This window comes from Panthera tigris, chromosome D2 (genome assembly GCF_018350195.1).
Source record: "Panthera tigris isolate Pti1 chromosome D2, P.tigris_Pti1_mat1.1, whole genome shotgun sequence".
Classification (NCBI taxonomy): Eukaryota; Metazoa; Chordata; class Mammalia; order Carnivora; family Felidae; genus Panthera; species Panthera tigris.
The window spans coordinates 46,609,271-46,636,425 of record NC_056670.1 but is presented as its reverse complement, the minus strand read 5'-3'; the positions used below and the strand labels follow the sequence as shown (position 1 = coordinate 46,636,425).

General features: G+C 39.7%; 1 protein-coding gene across 2 annotated transcripts in view; it reads left to right on the top strand.

Annotated features, from left to right (window-relative positions):
• Nucleotides 1-27,155, top strand: part of ERCC6 (ERCC excision repair 6, chromatin remodeling factor) — a 77,802-nt gene that overhangs the window by 12,983 nt on the left and 37,664 nt on the right. For both annotated transcript variants that reach the window (XM_007080027.3, XM_042960102.1), the window contains exons 5-7: nucleotides 999-1,716; nucleotides 19,333-19,458; nucleotides 25,388-25,546. In XM_007080027.3, coding sequence (XP_007080089.2) covers nucleotides 999-1,716; nucleotides 19,333-19,458; nucleotides 25,388-25,546 — 1,003 coding nt within the window. The remainder of the gene's footprint in view (nucleotides 1-998; nucleotides 1,717-19,332; nucleotides 19,459-25,387; nucleotides 25,547-27,155) is intronic.

Sequence of the window (27,155 nt, the reverse complement as noted above, 5' to 3'; positions counted from 1 at the left end):
GTATGTTTTTTTTCTGAAAATTCACTAAGCTGTACATTTAGTATTTGTGCCCTTTCTGATGTGTATTCTTTACTGCAAGTTTAGTGAAACACTGGTTACAAGAAATGCAGATTTTTAGAATATGGATTCTTCCTGTTCAGCCTTACTTACGTTTGTATTTTGGCTGTGGGTGAAATAATTTTGCCAGAGATTAAGTTCAACTAACGAAAGAGGGATGATATCTGGGTGACTTTATATTGCTAGGCAGAACTTCCAATTTTAGTTTCTCTTTTCTGTTAGTTAACTTTGCACATTTAACACAGTGCTGTCCAGTAGACCTGTTTGCAATGCTGGAAATGCTGTCTGTGTTGTCCATTATGGTAGCCATTAGCCACATATGACTCATTGAGCACTTGAAATACGGCAAGTGCATCTGAGGAACTGAATTTTCAACTTAAATAACCACATGGTGACTATTATATTGGGCAGTGCAGAGTGAATGTTTATGTTTTATCTATGTAGGTGCATGCTGATTCTTTATGTTTTCTGTTTTACTATCTCTTGAATTTAAGTCCATGTGAATGTTGGTATTTGAAGTGACATGGAAACTTGGGAGATTGCTTCCTTGGGGGCTACTCTTTAATTGATGAGGAAACCCAGAGAAATGTGTATGTTGTATATGAGTAGCTCTGTCTTTAGATACACAGAGAGTGTATTTATAATGCATTATTTTAGAAAAAGTTATTGAGAAACCACCTTTTTTTTTAAAATATGAAATTTATTGTCAGATTGGTTTCCATACAACACCTTTTTGAATAGGAGTGTATTGAACGTGGTATGATGAATGCTATAATAAATTTTATTCTGTTCTTTTATATACAATATGCTTTAGTACATCCACGGTATGTTTTTTAAATGTGAGTTGTTTGTAGGTGCTGTTTATTGAATAAGTGAGTCCTTGTGTCGTACTCTTGGAAAGGTTCACACTAGTGCCCAGTGCATTGTCGTCCCTCTTTCAGAACCGGGGCCATCCTGTCTCGGCAGCATGCTCATGCCTGTCCAGGAGGCTGCTTGGGAAGAGCTCATCCGCACTGGCCAGATGACACCTTTTGGAACCCAGATCCCTCAGAAACAGGAGAAAAAGCCTAGAAAACTAATGCTCGATGAAGCATCAGGCTTTGAAAAGTATTTGGCAGATCAAGCAAAATTGTCTTTTGAAAGGAAGAAGCAAGCTTGTAATAAAAGAGCAGCTAGGAAAACTGCGGCCTCGGGCACCTCTGAGCTGAGTGCAACACTCAGTGCAAACAAACCAAGTGAGCGAAGCAAAGTTCTCTCGAAAGCAGATAAGCGCTTGAGAAAGCACATCAAGAAGCTGCAGAAAAGGGCTCTTCATTTCCAAGGGAAAGTGGGCTTGCCGAAAGGAAAGAAGCCTTTGGAGTCTGACGTGAGGCCGAAGGCAGAGGGCACCTCTGAGAGCGAAGAGTCCGAATACTTCCCCACGGAGGAGGAGCAGGAGGAGGCAGAGGGGGCTGAGCTGACCGGAGAAGGCCCTGACTCCGTGCTGAAACCCGTGCTCAAGCACCGGAAGCGGCAGAAAAAAGTCACGGTGCAGGAGATGGGGGATGACTTTTTTCCAAGTTCTGGGGAAGAAGCAGAAGCCACCTGTGGAGGAGGAGGTCGGAAAGTAGTGAGATGCCGAGATGATGGAGATGAAGATTATTATAAGCAGCGGCTAAGGTCAGTCTGCAGAGATTGTAGAGATTGTACTGCTTGCTTTGTCTTAGGCAGCAGGTTTATTAAACAAGGATTCTAGATTCAGGTTAATGTATTAGACCCCCGTTTATCCAAAGGTTGGACTTCCTGCATCCTTAGCCTCCTAAACCAGCAGAACCCCCAAGTCCCCAGAGGAGCTGATACGGAATGCTTCGAATTTCTGTATCTTCGTTCAGATTTGGGACGAGTCTCAGAAGAAAGGCTTGGGGGAGGGCCAGGGCAAGATGCATGCAGAGGACTGAAGTGTGAGATGTATGCCTTTATACTCAGAGAGGTCACCTGTAGCAGGGGTCAGGAGAAGACTGGCTTGTATAGTGGTGGTTTTTGTTTTCTTTTGAAGCAGGGAAGTGATTGTGGAGGACTTTGTCCCAAAAAGAAGCTGAAATTTAAGCTTTGGTGTATGAAAGAATAAGCTTGTTTTCTTAAATCCCTCCTTCCTTATCTTGAGAAAGTAGTCACCTACAGAATTATAAACCCGTCATGCTGCCAGAAGTGTATTTCATGCTCATTGCATACCCTTCCTTTTCAAGGTCATTTTTATGCTGGAGATTGACTTTGGCTTTTTTCCATGGCTCTCTCAGTATAAGATGCAAATAAGATAAAAGGGAAGGTGAATGTGTTCATTCAGGAAGTCAGCTGCCATATATTTTTTCTGAGCCCCGGAAAATGGTCTGTATGCTGCAGATACCAGTGTGTCCCATTGAGCACGACCCTGCCATGCCTCAGGTCTCCCACATGAGCTTACTAAGCACGAACAAGGTCCAAGGGAAAGGGGATCTGTTTGAAAGATAAATAAAACAGGTAAATAAGATAAAAAGATCCCCTTATTTATTTGTTCATTTATTTATTTATTTATTAAAATTTTTTTAATGTTTATTTTTGAGAGAGAAAGATCCAGAGTAGGGAGGGGCAGAGAGAGAGGAAGACACAGAATCTAAAGCAGGATCCAGGCTCCGAGCTGTCAGCACAGAGCCCGATGCGGGGCTTGAGCTGTGAGATCATGACCTGACCAGAAGTTGGACGCTCAACCAACTGAGCCACCCAGGCGCCCCAGCAGATTACTTTTTAAGTGTTTGCTCCTGGGATGGCTTTTTCCCAGTCTTCCACAGTTTTTTCTTCTTTTCTATGTAGGGAGGTCTAGTTTATTGTTTCTTGTAGCTTTCCACGGGCCTTTATGAATGCAGATTGTCCTGATATTTTTTCTTCTGTTACTTAGAACTGATGACCCACATCCAGATTGTCTCATACACTCCCTAACCCTTTTATCTGTCTATGTATCTATTTGTTTATTTATATTAAAAAAATTTTTGTAATGTTTATCTTTGACAGAGAGAGACAGCATGAGTGGGGGGGGGCAGAGAATCTGTAGCAGCCTCCAGGCTCCGAGCTGTCAGCACAGAGCCTGACGTGGGGCTTGAATTTGTGGACAGCGAGATCATGACCTGAGCCAAAGTCAGACGCTCAACTGACTGAGTGACCCAGGCGCCCCATTTATTTATTTTAAACTTTGTTTTTATTTATTTTGAGAGAGTGCATGGGGGAAGGGCGGGGGCGGGAGGAGAGAGGCAGAGAGGGTGAGAGGGAAAGAGAGGGGAGGATCCCAAGCAGGCCCCATGCCATCAGCACAGAGCCAGGACTTGGGGCTCGAACTCCTGAACCATGAGATCATGTCCTGAGCCAAAACCAAGAGAAGGATGCTTAACAAACTGAGCCACACACGTGCCCCTGCCTAACCTTTTAAAAGCAGAGGTGGCATAGTTTTTTTCACACAGTTTGAGGACCTGTGACCTAAATCCAGTTCCTAGAGCTGTTACACTTACTGTGGTAGACCTTAAGTAGCATCCTTGAGGAGTGGCTTACATTTGTTACTTCTCATTGCAACTTTAACTTTACTTTGCACATTTAATATCTGTAGAGGTATTTGAAGGATATCACTGGATGCTCTTGAATGCTGAGTGGTGTCAGTCTCTTTCTAACTACTGTAGAGAATTAATAAAAGTGTTAATCTCAACATATTGATTGTAAATGAAGCAATATTTTCTTCCCATTCAATATTAAATTAATTTTTAAATGTATTAGTATCATGATGAGAAGCAGTTTATTTTGATTGAATTTTAAATATGGGTTTAGTTTAAATTCATTGCAATGCGTTTTTCTTAATAATGTTAAGACTGTAGAACAATTATTTCCAAAGCCATACCAAAGCCAGTTTTTTGCTAAAGTTACAGTAAAATCTCAGATGAATTTCAGAAATATCAATAACTCTAATTGCCACCAAAATACTATAGCTCTTAAAATTTTATGGCCACAGTTATTACGGCTGTTAAACTGCAGATACCACATTGAAATGTTTGTTTTGCGTCTCCTTTGATACTCTTTGGATTGGGGGATGTTAAAAGAAAATGCTTTGGACTGAGAAGCGTTATTAAGAACAGTTTAGAACTGCCAGTTGCTTTTTATATTTTGTTACTTCTTGTTGCTGATCTTTGTGGACAGATTGAAATTGTAATGGTATTCCCTTGAGTGAAAAAAAAGACTTTAGGCTTCTGTATCTTAGCAGTGGTTTGAGGATGGATAATCAGAGTAAAGCCCCATAGAGTTTGCAACACAGAAAATGAGTTTTTCTTAATGGTTAGAGTTTAGAAATGTGTACCTAAGCTAGGTGCCTTTTTTGAACTTGTACTGGTTATAACCCTGTTCATTATAATGCTCATTTAAACTTAGAAGTGAAAGTGGGTCACTCCTAGACATCTCATCCCCTTTCTTCTCTGAGCTGGAGGGAGCATCTGTCTGAGGTCTTCCCTTAGCTCTAGTTCAGTCCCAACCTGGTAACTTTGTGTTTAGCTGTTGCTAAGTGCAAGTTTGCTATCAAGACTTTTCTACAACGTAACCTTTTCTGGAACAGGATAATAACTGTTAGGATCCTTCTTTTCTCTGACTTGGCCCCAAGACCTCAGATCAGTCTTGGAAGTGTTACCATTTTTTAAACTGCTCAGGTGTTTTTTGCCTGTCTCACATTTGTATCCTGCTTCTGTCTCTGTACTAAGTTGCATTTTGAGGCTGCCTCCTCAGTGGTGTTCCCTGATTTTCATACTTCTGGATATACCAGGAAGGATGAGCCAGTTCTTTGAAGTAAATATTCCGTCGGTTCCTACTCATGTCATTGGTATGCAGATCCTAGAAAACATCGTTATTTTTTCATTTTAATTTTGTAGCAGCAGAGTTTCTATTAGGCTATTGCTCTTAGTTGTGAGGTTTAGCTTTTCTTAAAATACATCGCTGTTGTAGAAAGCTAGGGCCTGGGAGCTCCAGGAGCCAAATAAAGACTTAATAGGATTGACACACATGCAGTGTTTGAGAGATAGGTGTCTCTGGTGAACACTTAGGTGTTACTTACCCAGTCTGTACAGCCGGAATGGGTCACGGGTGGCCTACAAGACCAGACATTTCATATGTGCACCTTTCCCCTTGAGGTGATCAAAGATCAGCAGCCCTCGTTACCTCGGTGTTTCTGATTGATTTCCAGATGAGATACGAGGCAGCTCTCATTGTGTCATCTTTGCTCTCACTGCATGAATGTGTGTGTGCGCTCTAGGACTGGTGCTAGGGTTTCCAGAGAGGAATTTGTCTTTTAGGGGACATGGGCACAGAATGAATTCAGACAGGTATTTGGGGAAGACTTTGTGGAGGAGATTCATCCCAGCGCAAGGCCTGGTCTGTTGAGTAGTTCAGATATGTTGAAAAAGACCCTAAGGTGCAGGTTATTGAAAAGGAAAATACATGCTTGCTTTGCTTTGGAGACACATTATTTCTCATTTGGATTGCCTTGGATAGTGGTGTGGTGGCTGTGGTCTGCAGAGATGTCTGGTTTCTAAGCAGTCACTGTAGGAAGGTAGGGCACAAGCCCTCACCTTACCAGACAGCTCCCATTTTAGGCAGTGGCATTCTGTTCAGGGGGGAGACTGAGGCCCTGTTTGGACTCTCTAGGAAAGAGTGCTACAGTCCGTTAGTGATGTCTACCATGGACACGGGGGCCTCAGAGGGAAGCAGCAGCATTCATGCCAGTTATATGCCAACTTGAGAGATAGCACAGACAAAAAATGTCACCAACTCTGGCTTCCTTCTCCAGCTGCAGTGAGCACTGCTTGGGTCAGACTTGGGTTGTAGGTCAGGTTGTATCCTAAGTGAGAGGATGTCCTTCCAAGTAAGTTTTGTTTCCTGTTGACACAACTAGGGCTAGCATTTATAATTTGACTTAAACCCATACCCTGAAGCTCTTCTTTCTATTTCTGTGTGCCAGACAGTATATAATAGTAACAGGCTTTATTTTCTTGTCAGTGAGCATAGACTGAAGCAGAGGTTCCCAGCCTACAGGCTGATTTTGCAGAATCACCTGGGTGCCCTGCCATTGGAGGTGCTGATTCAAGAAATGTAGCTTGGGGCTTCAGGTCGTAATTTTTAAAAAGCTTCTCCAGATCGTTCTGATGCACTGTCAACTTTGGGAATTACTTAATGTGTATAAGTAGGTTTTATATACTCTTCCTTTTTGAGGTGGTAGCTTTTGGCAGATTCAGTTTTTATACGTTACTTTTAAAAAAATATAATTTGTTGTCAAACTGGCTTACATACAACACCCAGTGCTCATCCCAACAGGTGCCCTCCTCAATGCCCATCACCCATTTCCCCCTCTCCCCCACCCCTCTATCCACCCTCTGTATTTAAGAGTCTCTTGTGGTTTGCCTCCCTCCCTCTCTGTTTGTAACTATTTTTTTCCCCTTCCCTTCCCTCATGGACTTCTGTTAAGTTTCTCAAGATCCACATATGAGTGAAAACATATGATATCTGTCCTCTGACTGACTTATTTCACTTAGCGTAATACCTTCCAGTTCCATCCACGTTGCTGCAAATGGCCAGATTTCATTCTTTCTCATTGCCAAGTAGTATTCCATTGTGTACATAAACCACATCTTCTTTATCCATTCATCAGTTGATGGACATTTAGGCTCTTTCCATGATTTGGCTATTGTCGAAAGTGCTGAGGTGTATATGTTACTTTAAAATCCTCTTTTATGTACCCTGCACAAGTGGGTTGTGTTTATATAGGAAAGGGCTTGGAGAGGAACTTTGAGGTCGGTTCATTCAGCTAAGTGCTGTGTAAAATAGATCATCTGCTTCTTATCAGAACATATGCTTCAGAATCACCTGGAAAGCATCTTCAGGACTCAGCTTGCAGTGTCTGAGGCAGCAGGTCAGGGGCGGAAGGAGCTGGGTGCGGCGCTCGTACTTTGGGCTCCCACTAATTCTGAGGCGAGGTTGGTGGCGTTCCTCAGTATTACAGGCCCTTACTATGTTCCCATTTAGGAAACCCTTGATGCAGTCGGAGAGAGAATTGTTGGTTAAGGACATTGGGGTTTGAAAATGTAATGCTTTTTTCTCTACTCTAGCCCAATGTCAGCTTGGTATTACCACTGCAATAAATCTCCCCCCTACCCCGCCCCCATTCTACCTCCACCTCAGTAAGTGAAACAAGGTAACAGACTTTTCAGTAGGTGGTCCCTGAGTCTCCTCATATATCATCTAGTGGTACTCTGGGCTAAGCTGCTGAGATCACAGCCTGAAACTGATTTGAGTGGCTACCTGCAAATGGTTTGAAGGCTTTCCACACCCCCCACCTTGAACTTTGGATGATTCCTTGTTTTTTTAAATAATGAAATTATGACAGTATTAAGATGGAAAAAAAAAAAAACTACTTACACCTCTTTTTTATGTCATTTGTCTACATTTCATTCTAGGCTTTGATCTTATGTATACGTACCTTTCATTTATTACAGTTATAGTAGGCTATTCAAACACTTGATCATGCCTTGTTCAAATTGATCGACTTGCCAATATGATCTGTTAAGAGGTAGAGCTGGGATTTGAAGCCAGGAGAGGGTTTTGTAAATGTCATTTTCCTTGCATTTGTGAATTGGTGGAATGTGTAATATCTAGATGTGACCACAGGGTGGCACTAAGAATCAGCACTTAGCTGCTTCCCCCTTCCTGTAATGGAAACCAAACCAAAAACTTCAACCAGTTGGATGGGGACTTGGGGTGATTGTAGGGAGTCTAGAAGACTTGACAGGTATGGTGTGGATGGGGATAGAATTTGCCTCATGGTCTTGTGTAACCTGCATCTGTAGTCATGCCTGTTGATGTAACTTTTTTTTTAATGTTTATTTTATTTTTGAGAGAAAGAGAGAGACAGACAGAGACAGTGCAAGTGGGGGAGGGGCAGAGAGAGAGGGAGACAGAATCCGAAGTAGGCCCCAGGCTCTGAGTCAACACAGAGCCCAACACGGGGCTTGAACTCGTGAACCGTGAGATCATGAACTGAGCTGAAGTCGGGCGCTTAAACAACTGAGCCACCCAGGCACCCCTGTAACTGGCTTTTAATAAATACAAATATTTATTTAAATAAATATATTTATTTAAATCTTTAAACCTTAAAGATTTTTCTTTTCTGCCCCATTTTTTTTACTTTGTTTTGTATGACTAACTTTGAGTTAGAAAAGGCTAATGACTCCATATATTATGTAAATCTTACAGATTACCTTCTAACACTGCGAGGCTTAATCATCTGGGTAAACAGTATCTCTGTTGTCCTTCCCCTTAAGCACTGGAGCTACTGGGGCCAGAGGCGATTTGGATCCTGGTTTGGAGGGTTTGGCTGTATACTTGCATAGTTCTAGAGGAGAAAGGCTGTCAGCATTTTCAGGTGCTTAGAGGGGTCAAGCCAAGTAGGATAAATGTTGGAGAAGTCTCTTGGATTTGGAAATTTGGAGGCCTTGATGGCTTGAGCAAGGGTGGCATGTGGGGGTTGGAAGAAAGGTTCTATGAGAACTATAGGTAGCATCACCTAACGCTTACTACTTAGGCAGTGCTTTGTGTCAGATGGGTTCTTTGGTTTAATCCTCACAAACCCTAGGAGATAGGAACCTGAGCCCAGAAAGCTGATATAATTTGTCCAAGACAGCAGTAAATGGAGAAGGCTGGAGAAGAGAAAGGGATCCGAGGAGGATTGGGTCAGGTGGGAGTGATCTATCAGCTTGGTTGGTGTGATGGACTGGGAGGAGCGTTGCCTCAGCAACAGGTTTCTGCCTTCACTTGATGGGGACCAATTCCACACTGTTTGCGGGTCCCATTCCATGCCTGAAATGCTGCTGAAGGCTGTGCCTCCTAGAACCCTCTCCTAGCTGCTCTGTCTCCATTTTATTATCCCTACAGAGCCTCTGTGTCTTGTTTTGCCTAGAGCTGGCTCCCTTTGCACTGGGATTTTCTCATTTATTCTTCAATTGGATCTTTGTTTGCACTGGATGATGATTTAGCACTTTCAGGAAGGTCACATGTAGGAAAGGCCAAATTACATTGTAGAGCTTATAACTTTTTGTAAAAAGCATTTGATCTCCAAATTATTTGATGTCTAAGATCTGAATTTTTAAGTTTAATCTAGATTTATTCAAGAAACCTAAACATAATGATTTGAAGATTGTTCTTACTACCATCAGTTTCTAGGAGTTAATGTCTCAAGAAATAAACCTGTGTTCTTCCCCCCCCCCCCCCCCCCCCCAGGATTCTATATTTTAGACAGAAGGAAAAGTTACTCCCTTAAAGAGTTTTCTTAGAATCTTGGCTTCTTTGAAATGACAAAGCTAAGACACAAATGAAGACTAATTCTGCTTCGTGCTCTGCACACACCTCTCATTCCCAGTTTCAGTGCATAATTGTCTGCATCAGTCTTAATTTACTCGGTGAGATCTGGACTGCTAACTGAGGGTATTTCATCTGCTCAGATGTGCCAATTAAGTCCACCCAGATAGACCATAAAAAGGCAGATAAGAAAAGTAAAACACTGAGTATCTCAATTTAGCAAATTAGACTAATCTGTAAGGGATTCTTAGCTGTCTGAAATAGAAAACCTATTGCACTACAGAAATGCAAACTATATTAAATACCCAGCTTGGTGCCTTGAATATATTTTTAAAAATCAAATTGTACTCATTGTGCTTCTGTTGTAGATTTCTTTCATGGATATTGCAGTAAGTGCAGAATGAGCCAGAGATTGAAATTTCACCCTGTATTGAGAATGATTTAACAATATGGTGTGTGACTTTTCCCTCACAGTGCAGGTCTGAAGTGCTCCAGGCTTGGTGGCTCTTGCAGTGTAAAAATGAAGGCAGAGCAGTTAGGTCCCTTGTGAATTTCAAGCAGCTCAATATATGACTTCCTTGGAGTTTTGGAGCAGGCATGTTCATTTTCTTACTATACGGTCTGAAGCTACTAATGTTTGACAATTCCTATTGATAGGTATATTTTGCCTTTTTTGTGGGTTGGTATAGGCAGTTCATTGGTTTGTCTGTTTATTAAATATGTCTTATGTGTTTGCTCAGTCTAGATTATTTGTAGTCAAAAGAATTGCTACGCTGATTTTACTGTTGAAAAAGTTGGCAACTGTGCAGTGAAGAGGGAGTTTTGACTCACTTTGTGCAATATTGAGGTAGGGAAGGACATCTTTTGAGACATCTGTGAATTGGACTTTTAGAACTTGGTTTGCTCTTATACAGTTGTTTTCATTGTGTAGCCATTAAAGAAGCGATTATTGACTCTTTGGCTTGCACTATGAGAAAAGAGGTGGTTTTAGGGAGTTTGGAAAATACATTTGAGAGACAAGATTATGTAACAGGAGTAGACTCTAGAGGTTAATTATCTGAGTTTGAATCTTCATGTTGGTGATCTTGGCCAGGCTACTTAATCTGTCCCTATTTTTCTTTAACTGTGAAAAAGATTAAATATAGTATCTGCCTCATAGGGTTTGCAAGGAGTAAATAAATTAATACAGGTAAATTGCTTAAAACAGTGCCCGGCACACGGTGAGCATCAGTAACTATTAGTTGTTGTCATTCCTTAGTATTTGTTTTCTGACTCTGAGTTTAAAAAATATATACATAATATGGATGTTTGTATGTGTAGTTTGAAAACACAACTGGTCCAGAGCTAGTCGTTGTTACTCAAGGAGGTGATATGTGACATAGGGGTTAGAAATCACAGGCCATGGAGTCCAGTGCCAGAGTCTCACCTAGTAACCATGAGATTCTGTACATCTTTTCATCTGTAAAATGAGGATCATAGCAGTACTTTGTTCACAGATGGTATGAGGATTACAAAAGATAATATGTCTAAGATATTAGGCTTATGTCAGGCAGTCAATAAATATTAGCTGCTCTTATTTGCATGCCCACCAGGTAAAACATTTACTACAAAGATTTCATCAAGTTGGTAAGAGGTCTGTGAGAATCATGAAGAGCCTATAAATAATGATATCTATGAAAAGGTGTCCTCTTTCTAAAGTAAAAGGCAGTTTAACAATTGGTATTAGTATGCATAGCCAGATCATTAGCTATTATATACTTAGTTTTGTTGATATTAGGCTTTTTTTCCCTTTTATACATTTTTTATTAATATGATAAGGTCCACTTAGTGATAAAAAAGTTGTACAAATATAAGCACATTGTCAGTAGTTGTTTTGGGAGAAATCAAAAAATATTTCTCCTTTGAATGCACTAGGGGGCACTAGACCTCTGCCCAGGGGGCATTCTTCAAACTTCACAGCCTGCTCCTTGCTTCTGAGTGTGGATAGGTGAGGATGACACTTTGCTTCCTCACAGGTTTCTCTGTTCTAAGGTCCGTTTTCCAGATCATTCTTTTGTGCCTTGTAAGGCTTGATTTCCACACTCCTTGCTGTGCTAGATATGCAGGACATTGTTCCCTAAGTGGACTGTGATAATCTTAATCTTTGCTGATGGTATGGGTGGAATAGCGTGATGGCCTTCTAGACTAAGGAGCTACACCTAATTCCTGCCTGCCCAAGATTACAGTAGGTGTTTTAACAGTTATTTTGTATTCATATATAACCTGCAATTAACAAAAATTTCTCAGTTTTACTTTTTTTGTGTGTAATCTACCAATAATTAATTGCAAGATAGCATCTGATATGCATGTAGTATATAAAAAAAGTAGTTTCCCAAGGGTGTAGTACATATGTTACCATTTAGTGCTGTGTGAAACTTTTATTTGATTCATTTTGTGGCAGAGGAGACAAATGCAGTGGTGTTAAATGATGCTTCTAAAGTTCACACCTCTCCTTGCCAGTTAGAGACCTGAAATGCAGCTCTCTGCCCACATCTGGTTTTCACTTCTCAGTGGGTATCTTAAATCTGTGTTTTTTACTGGGTTCTCCGTTAGGGGCTGCCACCGAAGTCAGGAACTGTAGGAGTTAGAAAACCTCCCCAGTGAATAACGTACTTCATTTTATTTGGTTGCAGCTGTGATTATTACATATGTAGATTAAAGAAAAAGATGGTGGGACCATCAAAAACATTATTTCCTTTCTAGTATTGTCATTGTAGTTTAGGGCTAGTTAAATTTTTTGTTTTCCTTTCTCAGAAGATGAATTCTTTCATTAAAAAGTTGAATCTTTTGCCCACCCTTTTCCACCTGGTCTTATAGGGAAGCTTGGATGCAAACTTGGGGCTTCTGATTCTTCCCAAGATCTGGTGTGCAGAAACCAGTGTTGTTACAAAGTGAATCCACTGGAAAACCCAAAACACAATTCAGGACTTGAAAATAACTTACAAAATTTTTATTAATAAAGGAGTTTCCTTTCCTTTCCTGTCCTTTTTTTTTTTTTTTTTCCCTCCTTATACAATCAAGAATTTCTCTGACTTTGTCCTTGTCATGCCTCATTCTTTGTAGTGGACCTTACTCATGTTTACCCAGTGGATGTATCTAGGAGTAGTTCTTTAACATCATACATGTAGAAAGAGCAGGAATGCAGCAGGAGGTAGGCTGTAAATGAGATAGAACAGGACAATTCCTAGAGTGCTTGGGTGGCTCCATTAGTTAAGTGTCTGACTTTGGCTCAGGTCATGACCTCACGTTTGTGAGTTCAAGCCCCACATCGGGTCTGTGCTGCCAGCTTCGGATTCTATGTCTCCCTCTCTCTCTGCCCCTCCCTTGCTCTCTCTCTCTCTCTCTCTCTCTTTCTCTCTTTCTCTCTCCCTCTCCCCCCCAAATAAACCTTAAAAAAATTTAAAAATTTAAAAAGAACAGGACTTTTTTTTTTTTTTTTTTTCTGAGACAGAGAAAGAGGGCACAAAGTGAGTAAGGGGCAGAGAGAGGTAGGAAAAGAGAATCCCATGAAGGGCAGAGAGAGCAGCAGGGCTCACCCGAAGCGGAGTTCGTGTTTACCCAAAGCGGGGCTTGAGCTCACCTGATGCAGGACTTGAACTCATGAATTGTGAGATCATGACCTGAGCCAAGTCAGATGCTTAACCGACAGAGCCACCCAGGCACCCAGAATAGGACAATTCTTGAACTCATTTTTGAATGACCCACTTTGACCATTTTCAGGCCATGCTTCTGTCTGTGATGTCTTCCTTATTTCCAGCCCAATTCTGAACCCCATTCATTCATTCATTCATTCATTCAGCATTTACTGAGTATTTGTGTTTAGGTGGGCATTACACTGGTCTCTAGGAGTATGACTAAAACAGTCTGTGGCCTCAGGTGTCTCCCAGTCTAATGGGGAAGATTAGATACGATTTTCAAGTGGTGCTGAACACTTGGTGAGTACTCTAGTAGAAACACCAGGTGTGTCCAAGGTGCTGTGGGGTTGAGAAGGCACCTGGAGGACAGGACACCTAACTCTGATCGAAGAAGGCGTCTCTGGAGACACGGCTTGGGCAGAGGTCTCAATGGTCCATCTGGGGTGGGGATATATGTGTTTGGGGGGAGCTTGGGGACAGTACAGGAATACAGATAGCACAGATATGAAGAAACTGCAAGGTATGGCATAATGGCAGTTAGCTGTGTTTTTCCACTTATATATTTTAAACATTCTTGGTGTTCGGGAAATTCTTTGAAAATAAATAACCTTAAATGGTGACAACTAGCTCTCAGGTGTATTCTTAGGGCTCTGTTGACAAGGTGCCCTAGCAACTGGAGGAAGTGTTGTTCCTGGTATAGTTCAACTGGTTAGCTGTGCCTTGTTGCCAGGAGCCTGGCCCTGGGTCCGAATTGCTTCTGACAGATCATTATTGTGGTATCAGCCCCAGGCCCCACAGCCTGGGCCAGGTTCTCATTCTTGCATGAATGTAGCAAAGCCAGGGAGCATTTTCTCTGCCTGCATCTGATTGGAATTGTAAGTTTATGTTTATTACTGGGTTCTTTTCTAAGTGGCTGCCAGTGGAGTCGCTAGCAGGCTGACTGTGGCAGTCCCGCAAAGAGTTAGAAACCCTGCCAGGGAACACCAGGCCCACTTGCTTTTATGTGGCTGCAGCTGTGACTATTACATGTGCGGAATGTTTTTAAATGCGAGGATAAAAAACATGGAAAAGTTATTTCTTTTCCAAAGATGTAAATATTGGACTATTTACTGCCCCCTTCCACTTTTAAAATCCATTATCTGCCTTACTTATTGAAACAGAATTTAGACGTTTTGGGACCATATCTGATTTTTAAGATTTTAAATCACTGGAGCCCAGATCTTAATCTTGACCCATCCCCAACCAATTTAAGTCCTTCTGTATCAATTTTTTTGTTACTGTCATATAAAAGGCAGCCATACTTCATGACAGTTTACTGTTTACAAATCTGTTACAGAATTTTTAAATTGAAGTATTCCAGCAGGTATCTTCTGATGGGTAAGTGTGTTCACTCATGTTGAGCATGGTACTCATAATTTCTGAGCACCCATTTGATTAATAAACATGGTTTTTGTTCACACATACTTGTTGAATTCTGTTAATAAACACTGGTGGTGCATTACCTTATCACAGATGGATTATATTGGGTTATATATTGCCTCCACTTCCTCCTCTGTACGTGAACATAGTAACAGCTCTGAGGATTGTGAGTTTGTGTGAGGATTTCAGTAAGCAGATATGATTACGTGTAATAGTGTAGTCATTTGTTAAGCACTTACATTCTAGGCTCATGCTAAGTGCTTTACATGTGACATCTCATTTAATCCTCCCTAAATCTAGGGAAGTAGATGCCATTGTTCTCCCCATCTCCTACTTGAGGAGACTTAGGTGCTGAAGAAGTGAAGTTACTTGCTGAGGGTTAAAGAACTAATAAATAGCAGTCAGGATTTGATTCTAGACCATCCGGGTGCGGACTTCTGTGTTTTGGCCTGTGGTTATTCTGTGTGTTAAACCCAGTTTATTCATAGCACAGAGATCCCTTTACACCTGCTGACCAGACAGGTCGCCCGGCCTGCCAGGTTGCAGGACAAGCAGGTTGAGAGCAACTTTAAGACTCTTGATAGCATCTAGGATGGGAAAGGCATCAGGTGAATGTGATACTCCTCCACCACCCCCCTCCCCCCTGCCCCCAGTCTGCCATGTGGTCCTTCTTGTCCATCAGCACTAGGTGCTGCACTGTTTCAGTGGGCACTGGTTAGATGGTCAGAGGTCTGTTCTGGCTCCAAGCCCCATGAGGAATTACTGCTTTATATAACAGAAGGATCGCTTAGACTGAGCCGCATATGCATGTGGTTTTATAACTCCGGTATTTTCTGTCTTTAATATGTGTGGATGACTCTGCTGGGGCGATTTGTCTTCACAATGGTACAAATACTTGTAGGCAATAATGATTTTTCCCTACCATCTTTAGTCATCCTTTAGCCAAACTGAATAAATGTTTGGCTCTTCTCATCTTTATGAAGCGGAAGGTACTGGAATGCAATAATTTCTGTAGTGGCTAATGTGGTTTCCTAGGTGCTGTGTGCTGTGGAGACATGATGCCTGTACATTTTAGGAGGGAGGAGAAGGAGGAAGCTGAACCCTGTTGACACAGAGTGATGCAGTGGGAAGCTTAACAGCCCCAAAGATTTACTGGCTGAGTTGAAGGAAATAGCTGTTATCTATCAGTGGAGTTAAATATGTGATACTCTTGTATGTAAAATATTCAGTGACCTTATGCCAAACTTGTGAAACCAGTATCTTCTGGTGTTTTTCTTTTTCTTCCTGTAAAATTATCTTTGTGTAATTGCAAAGTAGAGTATTTTTAAGTGGATATAATTTTTGTGATTCTTATGAGTTATCTTTGTGTAATAGCAAAATGGAGTACTTTTAAGTGAGTATGGTAATTTCTGTGATTCTTATGAGTTTTGTATTATTCATAAGTTTACTAAATAGAAGTATCTTTTGTTTTGCAGATGTTTGTTTTTGAGTTCTGATAGTAAGGAATTTGGATACTGAGGAATATCTCATGTGAAATTGCTTGCTTGCTAAATTTCACATAGTAGGTAGCAAGAATCCAAATATATACACAGGGAAATGTATGTACATTATTTTGATTTCTTTTTTTTTTTAAAGTTTATTTCTTTATTTTGAGAGAGGGAGAGGGTGTGCATGTGCACTTGCACAAGTCGGGGAGGAGCAGAGAGAGAGAGAGAGAGAGAGAGAGAGAGAGAGAGAAGGAGAGCGGGAATCCCAAGCAGGTTCCACACTGTCAACACAGAGCCTGATGCTGAGCTCGAACTCATAAACGGTGAGATCATGACCCAACCTGAAACCAAGAGTTGGATGCTCAACTGACTGAGCCACCCAGGCACCACCCCTCATTTTGGTTTCTAAGTTCCAACAGTGGGTATACTGATCTACCAGGGTTTTTTATTTAGACTTGGCACTATTGACATTTGACAGGTCACATTTTGTTATGGAGGACTGTCTTGTACATTGCAGAATGTTTAGTAGCGCACCTGGCCTCTACCTGCCAGATGCTAGTAGTATATCTCACTCCTCACAGCAGTTGTAATGACCAGATATGTCTCTAGACATTGTCAAAGTAACTTGGGGTAGGGGGGAGGATGGCCAGATTGCCCCTGGTTGAGATCCAGTGCTGTATACCATTGCACTTAACTAAATTTGTAGATAATAGGAAACTCAGAAGAAGATCAAAGCCGATTATAGCCACTAAGGGGTACTTCATTTCATCAGTTGCATGGAGATAATTTTTAAGGAAGAAAAAAAGAGAGGAAAAGATTGCCTTTAGAAGTTAGAGCACAAAAAGGTCATTACAATTTTTGTATAAAAAGACTATTTTACATTAAACTTCATGGCTATGTGACCATTATTAGGCTTGGCTATAAGTTGCCTCTTAAATTTGCTGTTCTTCTCTGGAAATTACCAACAGTGCTTATTTGTTGGTACTCGTAGTGCCCTGAAGGAGTTTCAGATCATCAGCTAGTTCTTCCTTATTGATCACAGTTAAACCTCAGGTAGCCCCTTTGTTACTTGAAGAGTTAACATCCTCAACAAAGCAAGAATTTATCAGAGGATGTACTTGAAGGTCCTCCAGCAGCTACCTGGATGGGATTGTCTGTCACTCATGTATTTGGCCTCCTGTGCTAATTAATACAGAACACAACATTGATTTGAGTGGACAGTATGTGTGATATTATTTCCACTTTCTCATTTACATTTCCTCACGTATTCTCTTAGCATTCTTCCATAATCGATGGCGGATAAATGTCTTCTTATATATGTTACTGTTCTCATTCCCTTCCTGTGAGTTTTTGACTTTGAAGGCATTTATCTATATTGCTTTATCCTATTCCCACCATTTTGTGAAATTCACATTGTGAGCTGCATGCATGCTGAGCAAGGTCATCCTTTTATTTTGAGAGTGAGTAGAGTGTGAGGCTTTTGACGTTTGTATGTATATTTTTTAATTCATGACACCAATATTCATCATAGTTATTTGGATACAGAATTAGTCTGGTTAAATGGCTGCACTTTCTCAATAGTCTTGATGTTAAGACTTTCAGATCTTTAGGGGCGCCTGGGTGGCTCAGTTGGTTGAGCATCCAACTGTTTTTTGTTGTTTTTTTTTTTTTAATTTTTCTAATGTTTATTTTTGAGAGAGGGACAAACACAGAACCTGAAGCAGGCTCCAGACTCTGAGCTGTCAGCACAGAGCCCCATGTGGAACTTGAACCCATGAGACGTGAGATAATGACCTGAACCGAAGTCAGCTGCTCAACCTACTGAGCCACCCAGGCGCCCCTAAGCATCCAACTCTTGATTTCAGCTTAGGTTGTGATCTCATGAAGCATGAGATCAAGCTGAGCGTTGGGCTCTGCGCTGACAGTGTGGAGCCTGCTTGGATTTTCTCTCTGCCCCTGCCCTGCGTGTGCGTGTGTTCTCTCTCTCCCTCTCTCAAAATAAACACTTAAAAAAAAGACTTTCAGATCTTTTGACATTTTTTCGTTATACATACATGGCATCACCCTTCTGAAATATAAATACTCATCTTATTTTTTAAATTTTATTATTTTTTAGAATTTACATCCAAATTAGTTAACACATAGTGAAACAATGATTTCAGGAGTAGATTCCTTAATGCCCCTTACCCATTTAGCCCATCCCCCCACCCACAACCCTTCCAGCAACCCTCAGTTTGTTCTCCGTATTTATGAGTCTCTTCTATTTGTTCCTCTCCCTGGTTTTATATTATTTTTGTCTCCCTTCCCTTATGTTTATCTGTTTTGTCTCTTAAAGTCCTCATATGAGTGAAGTCATATGATATTTGTCTTTCTCTGACTGGCTAATTTCAGTTAGCATAATACCCTCCAGTTCCACCCACGTAGCTGCAAATGGCAAGATTTCATTCTTTTTGATTGCCGAGTAATACTCCATTGTGTATATATACCACATCTTCTTCATCCATTCATCCGTCGATGGACATTTGGGCTCTTTCCATACTTTGGCTATTGTCGATAGTGCTGCTGTAAACATGGGGGTGCATGTGTCCCTTTGAAACAGCACACCTGTATCCCTTGGATAAATGCCTAGTAGTGCAATTGCTGGGTCGTAGGGTAGTTCTATTTTTAGTTTTTGAGTAACAATTCATCTTATTTTATATCTTAAAAGCATCTTATTACTAAATTTATAACTTAGATTTTATTTAGTGGAAACATTTTTTCTAAGTTAATTGTCAGTCCTTTGATACTTCTGATGCCCCCTCATATGTTAATCTGATATATAGCAGTTTTGACCAAAAATTTGCTTTATGTTCAAGATACTATGCTGTTTTATGCTATGGCTATCATACCTTTGGCACAGAAATAGTGATTATAAACAAAATCTATTTTTTGTTATACTGTCATTTTGGAGATAGTTATATTGAAATTTTCACTGAGTCTTTTCTAGAATTAAGTTCATATATCTTAGGAACTAGCATAGAAATTTCCCTTTAGGGTATGCCAGGAGAGGAACAAGTAGTTTTGATAATGAAATGGGACCTTCCAGAAATATTTCTAAAGCAGCTGTAATAATTCAAATAAGAATTGAATTGAGAAAGAAGGAAAAGAGAATTTTTTTTTTTTTTTTTTTGAGTATCAGTGTTTTGGATAATGATGGTAGTAGAAAGCTAAAAGACCATTCTAATTTTCTTCTTTTTCTTGTGCATTATCTAGAACTATATTCTAATCATGCAACCAAAATAATGGAAATATGATTTTTATTTTCATGGTAGGAGATGGAATAAGCTGAGGCTGCGGGACAAAGAGAAGTGCCTGAAGCTTGAAGGCGATTCTGAGGAGAGCGATGCCGAGTTTGACGATTTTAAAATCCCAGGTTTTCTGTTCAGAAAGCTTTTTAAGTATGTGCTGTGTGTTCTTTCCTTTGTCTGTCATCAAGCCATTGTGTACAAATTAATATTTCAGGAATTACACAGTAGTTACCTGTGGACCCTTAAGGTACTTGCAACAATGTATTGCAGATACGGATACCATCAAATGAAATTTTAGCCACGTGCTGCTCATTAAAAGTAGATGATAATAAATTGACTAATGTTCACATTGGGCATGTTTGTAAGCTGCTGAGTCTATGTGGACCTGTCTCTGCAGCCTAGAAGCAACACATTTAAAAGCCATCGCCATCAGATTATTTTTTTGTTCTTAGTAAATTTAAGGGACCAAATCTCTAATTTCTTAAGTCAGATTAAGTAAGAAGAGATGTATATTAAAATCAATATTGGGGTGTGGTTTTTTTTGGTTTTGTTTTTTTACTTCTGTGTAGAAATAAAAAACTATTGAGAGTAGTATCTAAGTGTTTTATATTGTACCTAAGGGTAGAATACTTCTGAGCTGACCAAATGTGCATCTAAATATTTTATGCAGATGTTGTTCTAATGTCAAAAGAGAAGGTATAGGCAAACACCTTTAGCATTAAGTTGCTATGTGAGACTATGTTTCATGTGTGAAGTGGCCAAGTGTTCCAGATAACTGGGAGCTGTGTGATAGATGTGTGCCTGTAGCCTACCTGGCCTGGGCCAGTCTCTTATGATGAATGTAAATACTGAGGCACATTTTCAGTCTCATCACTCCTGGGATTTACTTAACAAGATAATTTAGGAAGGCTTCTTCAATGCATAGAGGAAGTTAAACCATTAAATAGCTTTCTGTCTAGTAGCATCACTTGGTAGTTGGGTGCAGGATGTGAACTTAATTTCTTTGAGACAGTTATGTTTAATCTCCTTCATAGATTCACCTGTCAACCGTGCAAGATCTCTATTGAAAATAGACAATCTCTATTGAAAACTTGTGCAAGATCTCTATTGAAAAATAACATGCTTTTTATCTTTTCTCTCAGAGGTCTTATATTATAGTTTCAGTTTTTATCTCTATGAGGAGAGGGTGGGCAGAAGGAGTTGGGAGTAATTACTTTATCCCACTAATGTATAGGAAAGCTGAAATCCTGAAAATGTGAAGTGTCTTGGTTGGGTTGTCCTAACTGGACAGAAGAAGACCTATGTGGAAATTTAGTCCGGAATCTCCCTAGTAATTTTTGCAGATGAATCGTTTTATAGCCCAGAGAGGTGGCTTCTTTGTTTATTGCTTCTCCCACATGAAAATTAACTATGGAAGGGTTCATAAAGACAGCATTTATTGACAACTCTCTTTTTGTCGGCTCTAAAGTGATTGCTTCTTAAGGAACAGGCCAAATAGTATCAGTGTTGTACAAGCAAAAGGAATACCCAGATTATAAATTAAATTGATTTAACAAAGAAGGATGCTTCTACACATGTAGTAAGTGAGTTGGCAAATATGCTCAAGAGTCAAGTTGAGTGCATTTTTGTGAAAGTGTGAGATTTTCTGTTAAGGAAATTTCACAGTCGAACCAAACTTTGATTACTAGGAGCATATAGGATTCAGGGTATTGACTATTAACCCTATAGTAGTTAATGTAAGTACGTTTGCTTGTTTGTTTTAGTCTTTTTAAGAAAAAAAATTGTTTATGTTTGTTTATTTTTGACAGAGAGAGCAAGTGGGGTAGGGGCAGAGAGATTGGAGAGAGAGAGAACCCCAAGCAGGCTCTGCACCATTAGCGCAGAGCCTGATGTGGGGCTTGATCTCACGAACCGTGATTATGACCTGAGCCAAAACCAAGAGTTGGGCACTTAACTGACTGAGCCACCCAGACGCCCCTGTTTTAATTAGTCTTAATTGCACATTTCTGGAAAGTATTTTGTGTTCATTTCTCAAAAACAGGTTTTTAAATATTTCATAAGTGTTATTAAACTTCTGTTCCTTTTCTTCTGCTGTATGAGAAAAATTAATAGGATTGATGTGTCTCCATTTTTCTTTGATGATTAAGTTTTAGCCAGGCCAGTTTAATTTTAAGCTGTAGATATATTTTTGCTGTATTTACCGCCCTCTGTGGAATTAAATTAACAGGGTATAGTTGTACACAAGGGAGTCAGAAGGTACAATTATCTATTTAAGTGCTATTTTCTGCAAGATCGTGTTTAACTTTTAAAATTCTGTTTTGAAAATTTGCCCAGCAAATGCATTCATCTGTATAACGTAGCAATCAAATGACAAACTTCAGTCTTCTGACCTGACTTTTAGCCACACTAGCAAATGCAGTCTTGGGTTAGTGTGACAGTGCCAAGAAAAACCAATTATTTGTGGTTATTTGGTGATACTTCAGTCTCATGGGGGAAGCACAGTATAGTCATTTTTTACTATTTTATAATAGCCTGTAAAAAATCTTTAACTTTTTCTGAAGGAGTAATTTTATATGCTTTTTAAAGGTTCTGAAACGGAATTCTGTTAACTTGCTTTCATTTGAAGTGTGTAATTGTTTACAGTTTTTATTAGGAAATGAAAGCAACAGAACCTTAGTCTGTCAGTGGTGCTGCCGAAACCAGAACCCAGGGCCCCTGACGCCTCAGCCAGCATATGCGGGTGCAGTCTGAGAGCCTTTGTAGAAAGTCGTGATACGACTTACAGGGCCGCCTAATGGAGACTTTTCCTTAAACCATTTCTTTAGTGTAATTCATTTTTTTTTTTTTTAAATTTTTTTTTCAACGTTTTTTATTTATTTTTGGGACAGAGAGAGACAGAGCATGAACGGGGGAGGGGCAGAGAGAGAGGGAGACACAGAATCGGAAACAGGCTCCAGGCTCCGAGCCATCAGCCCAGAGCCTGACGCGGGGCTCGAACTCACGGACCGCGAGATCGTGACCTGGCTGAAGTCGGACGCTTAACCGACTGTGCCACCCAGGCGCCCCTCATTTTATAAACACATAATCATATGCTATTCAGGTACCCTTGGAGATTACATTTGGAGGTGAGGAAACACCGGGCACGCTATTACTGCCTATCCTGGGTCACATAGGATGCAGCTGTCTTAATGCCCTCCCAAACCCCCCTTGGGATACCATGCCAGTTGCCACTTTTTATTCCTTTGATGACTTCTCAAGTGCTCCTCTAGATTTTTCCTGCCTTAAGTTGATTGGCCCCAAACGAAGAGAGGTGTTGCACCCTTATTGGAGGGAGGCCGTGTAGTTTAAAAGTGAAACACTAGAATGATCATTGGGAGATTGAGTCCCTGCTCTGCCTGGAGGAGCTGGTCTCATAGTTGTTCTGCACCTCAGAAAAAGGAGGTTTGTTAGTATTTAGTGATTCTGATCGTACATCAGTTTTTTGGGGGAGTTTTTTGAACTACATCTTTTTTTTTTTTTTCTATTTTGAGAGAGAGAGAGCAGAGAAGGGGAGAGAGAGAAGACCAGGCAGGCTCCCTGCTCAGCACAGAGCCCGACATGGGGCTTGACCCCACAGCCATGAGATCATGACCTGAGCTGAAATGAAGAGTTGGAAGCTTAACCAACTGAGGCACCCCAGCACCCCTGCACCACATCTTTATCCACAGCTGAAATTGGTCCAGTGTAACTGGTTCACAGCAGCTTTTAGCCTAGATCAGTGTTTCTCATCCTGAGCATTTGGGGCAGAATAATTCTTTGTTGTAAGAATTATTCTGTGCATTGTAAGATGTTGAACAGCATCTTTGGACTCAACCCACTAGATGACAATTATGCTTTACTAATTTTAACAGCCAGAAATGACTCCAGGGATTACCAAATGTCCCCTAGGTAACCAAATAACTCCCCATTGAGAACTGCTGGTCAAGATTATCTCCTAAGTGGAGTCACTTTGGAAGGAGAGGTTCTGGATTTCAATTCTGGCTTGCTCATTTTTTTTTTCCCAGCGGTGTGACTTTTGGCAAGTTATTTAACCTCTGTGCTTTCATTTCCTAACTATAAAATGGGTTGATCATCTTTATGCAGGATGGTTGTGGGGCTATATCCAAACCACCTGGCCAGCTGCCTCCCCAGCAGTTGGCTTCTAAAGGAGTTGGTAGCCATCATTCTCTGTACATACCGTGTGTTAATAGAACTTGTCCTTCTTCCTGGATCTAAAGTTCTTTTATCCATACTAGACTTTACTATGTTTTGATTTTTAATCCTCTTCTTCAGGGGACATAATCAGTGTATATATTAACAAACTTAATGAGCAGCAGCATTCTTATTCAAAGTTTTCCTAATATGATAGTAACGGCAACAGCTAGAGTTACACTTTTGGAATTGATTTGCAAACTATTGGGGGGAAATTATAACATATAATTAAGAAGAGATTAGATAAGAGTGGTTCAGCAAGGACTGGAGTTCACAGAGAGGTTCTAGGTAGACAGATCACATACTAGACTAAATATTGACCCAGTAAACCAACAAGAAAACCACCTGTATTGTTTCTTTCTTAAGTTTATTTATTTTGAGAGAGAGAGCGAGAGAGCATGTGCATGTGCGCAAAAGCATGGGAGGGGCAGAGAGAGAAGGACAGAGAATCCTAAGCAGGCTCTTTGCTGACAGTGCGGAGCCTGACATGGGGATTGATCTCACCAACCACTGGGAGATCATGACCTAAACCAAAATCAAGAATCAGACGCTTAACCAGTGGCCACCCAGCTGCCCCCAAACTGTGATGGGGTGGAGCACTCATAAGCCTTGGTATTTTCTTTGGGAAAAAAAAAAAGAAAAAACTGTAGATTTTATTGTCCTGTAAGTGTTTTTTGCCTTAGATTTTTTTTTTTTTTTAAACTTGGTAATTTTCATACCATTCCATGATATTGTCTTTCCTTCACTCTCAAAAATGCCTCTTGCATTATTCCTTTTTTTAAGCTTCATTTTTAGATTATAAATTATGCCTTTAGTGGAGAAAGGAAAATACCAACTTTTTTTTTCTTTTTTTTTTTTTAGAGGGGAACATATTATTTCTTTTTGTTTTGTACTCCTTATTTAAAATTTTAATAGCTCTGGGGGCGCCTGGGCAGCTCAGTCGGTTAAGCATCTGACTTTGGCTCAGGTCATGATCTCGCAGTCGTGGGTTTGAGCCCCGCGTCAGGCTCTGTGCTGACAGCTCAGAGTCTGGACCCTGCTTTGGATTCTGTGTCTCCCTCTCTCTGCTCCTCCCCCACTCACACTCTTTCTCTCTCAAAAATAAATAAACATTAAAAAAATTAAAATTTTAATAGCTCTGATCTTTTTGTATTTATGATAAACTCCCTGAATCAAATTCTGCTTTAAAATATTAAAAAGATTTTTTGTATTGTCTTTAAACTGTTCTTTTTTTGCATCTGCTAATAATATGACAGAATCATCTGTCATGTACTAATTTTGTGAGCAGCCCTTTTATTCAGACTTGTTTATGGCCTCAAAATTCAATTAAAATTTTCCTATAAAAAGATAATGTAATTGTCAAGTGACTTTTCAACAGTATATGCTGTAAATTGTGGTGTTCTGTCTTGCTTTTTGATGCTGCTGAGATAGAAAACGTAAATGTTAATGCCTCTTTTTCATAGACAAATTATTGGAACTTTATATAACTAAAGATATGTGAGATTTTTTTCCAGAAAGATATTGAATAAAAGACAATAAATTTTTGCTTGTTTACTAAGCTATTTCTAATGTTGAAAAAGAAATGAAATAGTCCCTAATTACCTCATCTATCAGTTTAATTAGAAATGTGTTAATGTGTTCTATAAAGAAAAATTTGTGATTTTATGCCTAGGTAATCAAAAATGTATGACCTTATAAATATAATACTCATGTAAAACACACATCCGGCATGTTTCTCTGACTGGTACTAGAACCTAGTCAAATGATTAATTCATGAGTACTTTCTGTTATGATCTGTATTATCCACCATTTGCCATTTTCTCTTTCTTGTTGGTGTTTGTTGTTGTAGGTACCAGCAGACAGGTGTTAGGTGGCTGTGGGAATTGCACTGCCAGCAGGCAGGAGGAATTCTGGGAGATGAAATGGGATTGGGCAAGACCATCCAGATAATTGCCTTCTTGGCAGGTCTGAGCTACAGCAAGATCAGGACTCGTGGTTCAAATTACAGGCAAGTGCTCCTCTGCAGACTGTCAGTCTGTGGAGCTCAATTAATATTTCATCAGATGTATTGCTGTGGAGGAGGGTCTTGTGAATTATTGATGACATTTCAATTACAATATTCCTTTAATTCTTTTAGTGGGGGACATCAAAGGAAAATTTTTACGAGACAATGGAGCTGTAGGGCAGGAGAAATTAAACATGTAACACTTTTAATGAATTCCAGGCATTGATGCTTCATTTTGCAGATGAGCCCCACTAGATATTTTGGGTCAATACAGTGTCTAAGGTTAGCTTCTACAAATGGATTGTTTACAAACTCAATTATGTTAATATCGATAGTTTACACAATATGGAATTTTAAATTGGGCATAATACCTTTAGTTCCATTTATTAAATTTTACATTAAAATATTTTGTTCTGGCAGGAGACCAGGTGAACATTACAGTAAGTGCAAAGTCTATTCATGGGGAAGGTTGGAGCTTTGGAGAAGCCATTCTCCCGAATTTCTTTTATAATCAGTATGCTCGATAGCATTTATAGATAGTGCTTTTTTTTTTTTTTTTTACATGAAATTACTTGTCTGCTCACTCTGCTTTCTTCTCCCTCTCCTAATCTTCAAGATTTTTATATCAATTCTAAAGCCAAAGCCTAAATGACTGCCTAAAATGATAGAAAATTATGTTTAGATTGCAATCTTTATTTTCTTTAGGAATTGAAATGAACTATTAAAGCTTTGGTATTCTGAAAGAATAAGCATTTAAACTATCAGTTCAGTGTGTTGGGATTGAAGTATTTTATCTTGAAATACAGTGAGCATTTATTTCCGTATTGAAGCTATAAATTGGCTCTATGTAAATCAGTATTGGTAAAACTAATAGTAGGTAAATCATGTGGGGTATTTATTCTTGAACCCAAATAATCTGAGAGCTCCTTGTATTTGAATAGGATTATCTAATGGGTAACAATAGCAAGATATCTACCAAATGGTTATGTTGTAGAAACCTCAGACATTTACTAAATAGGGTTTGGAGATACCTTTAACATAGTGTCAATGTGCTTGAAGTCAGCAACTGCAGAAAGTTACTGTCCTGCACTCTGGTTTATCCCCAGAGAAATGTTTAGTAGGGAGCCAAATGCAAACCATACACTATTGAGTAAAGAACTTTTTTTTTTTTTTTTAATCTTCAGTAGTGCTTTATTTTTCTTCGTTACTCTTCCATTAATTTAACAGATCAGCCTTCTCATGAGTGTTACTTAAAGTTTTAGAATATTTTAGGAATATTTATATGACATAAGAAAGGGAAAAAACATTTGGAGATTTAAAAATACTAAATATTTTGTTATTACATGGAGGTTATACCGAAGCAGAGGTTTTGCTTCAAATATTAGAATTCTATTACATATTTTGCTTGGAAAGGTGAAAAGATTCCAGCCCGAGGGAAAAATCATAGTTGAAAATGAACAGTTAGTGTGTTTTCTTCTCTGTGAGTGTCAGTTTAGCATTTTAAAAAGTGCTTTCTGTGTTCTAAATAAGCGCTTTGATTGGCTTGGCTCTGCATGTCTACATGGGTGTTTTTTTGTTTGTTTCTTTCTTTCTTTTTGGATAACTGGAATGC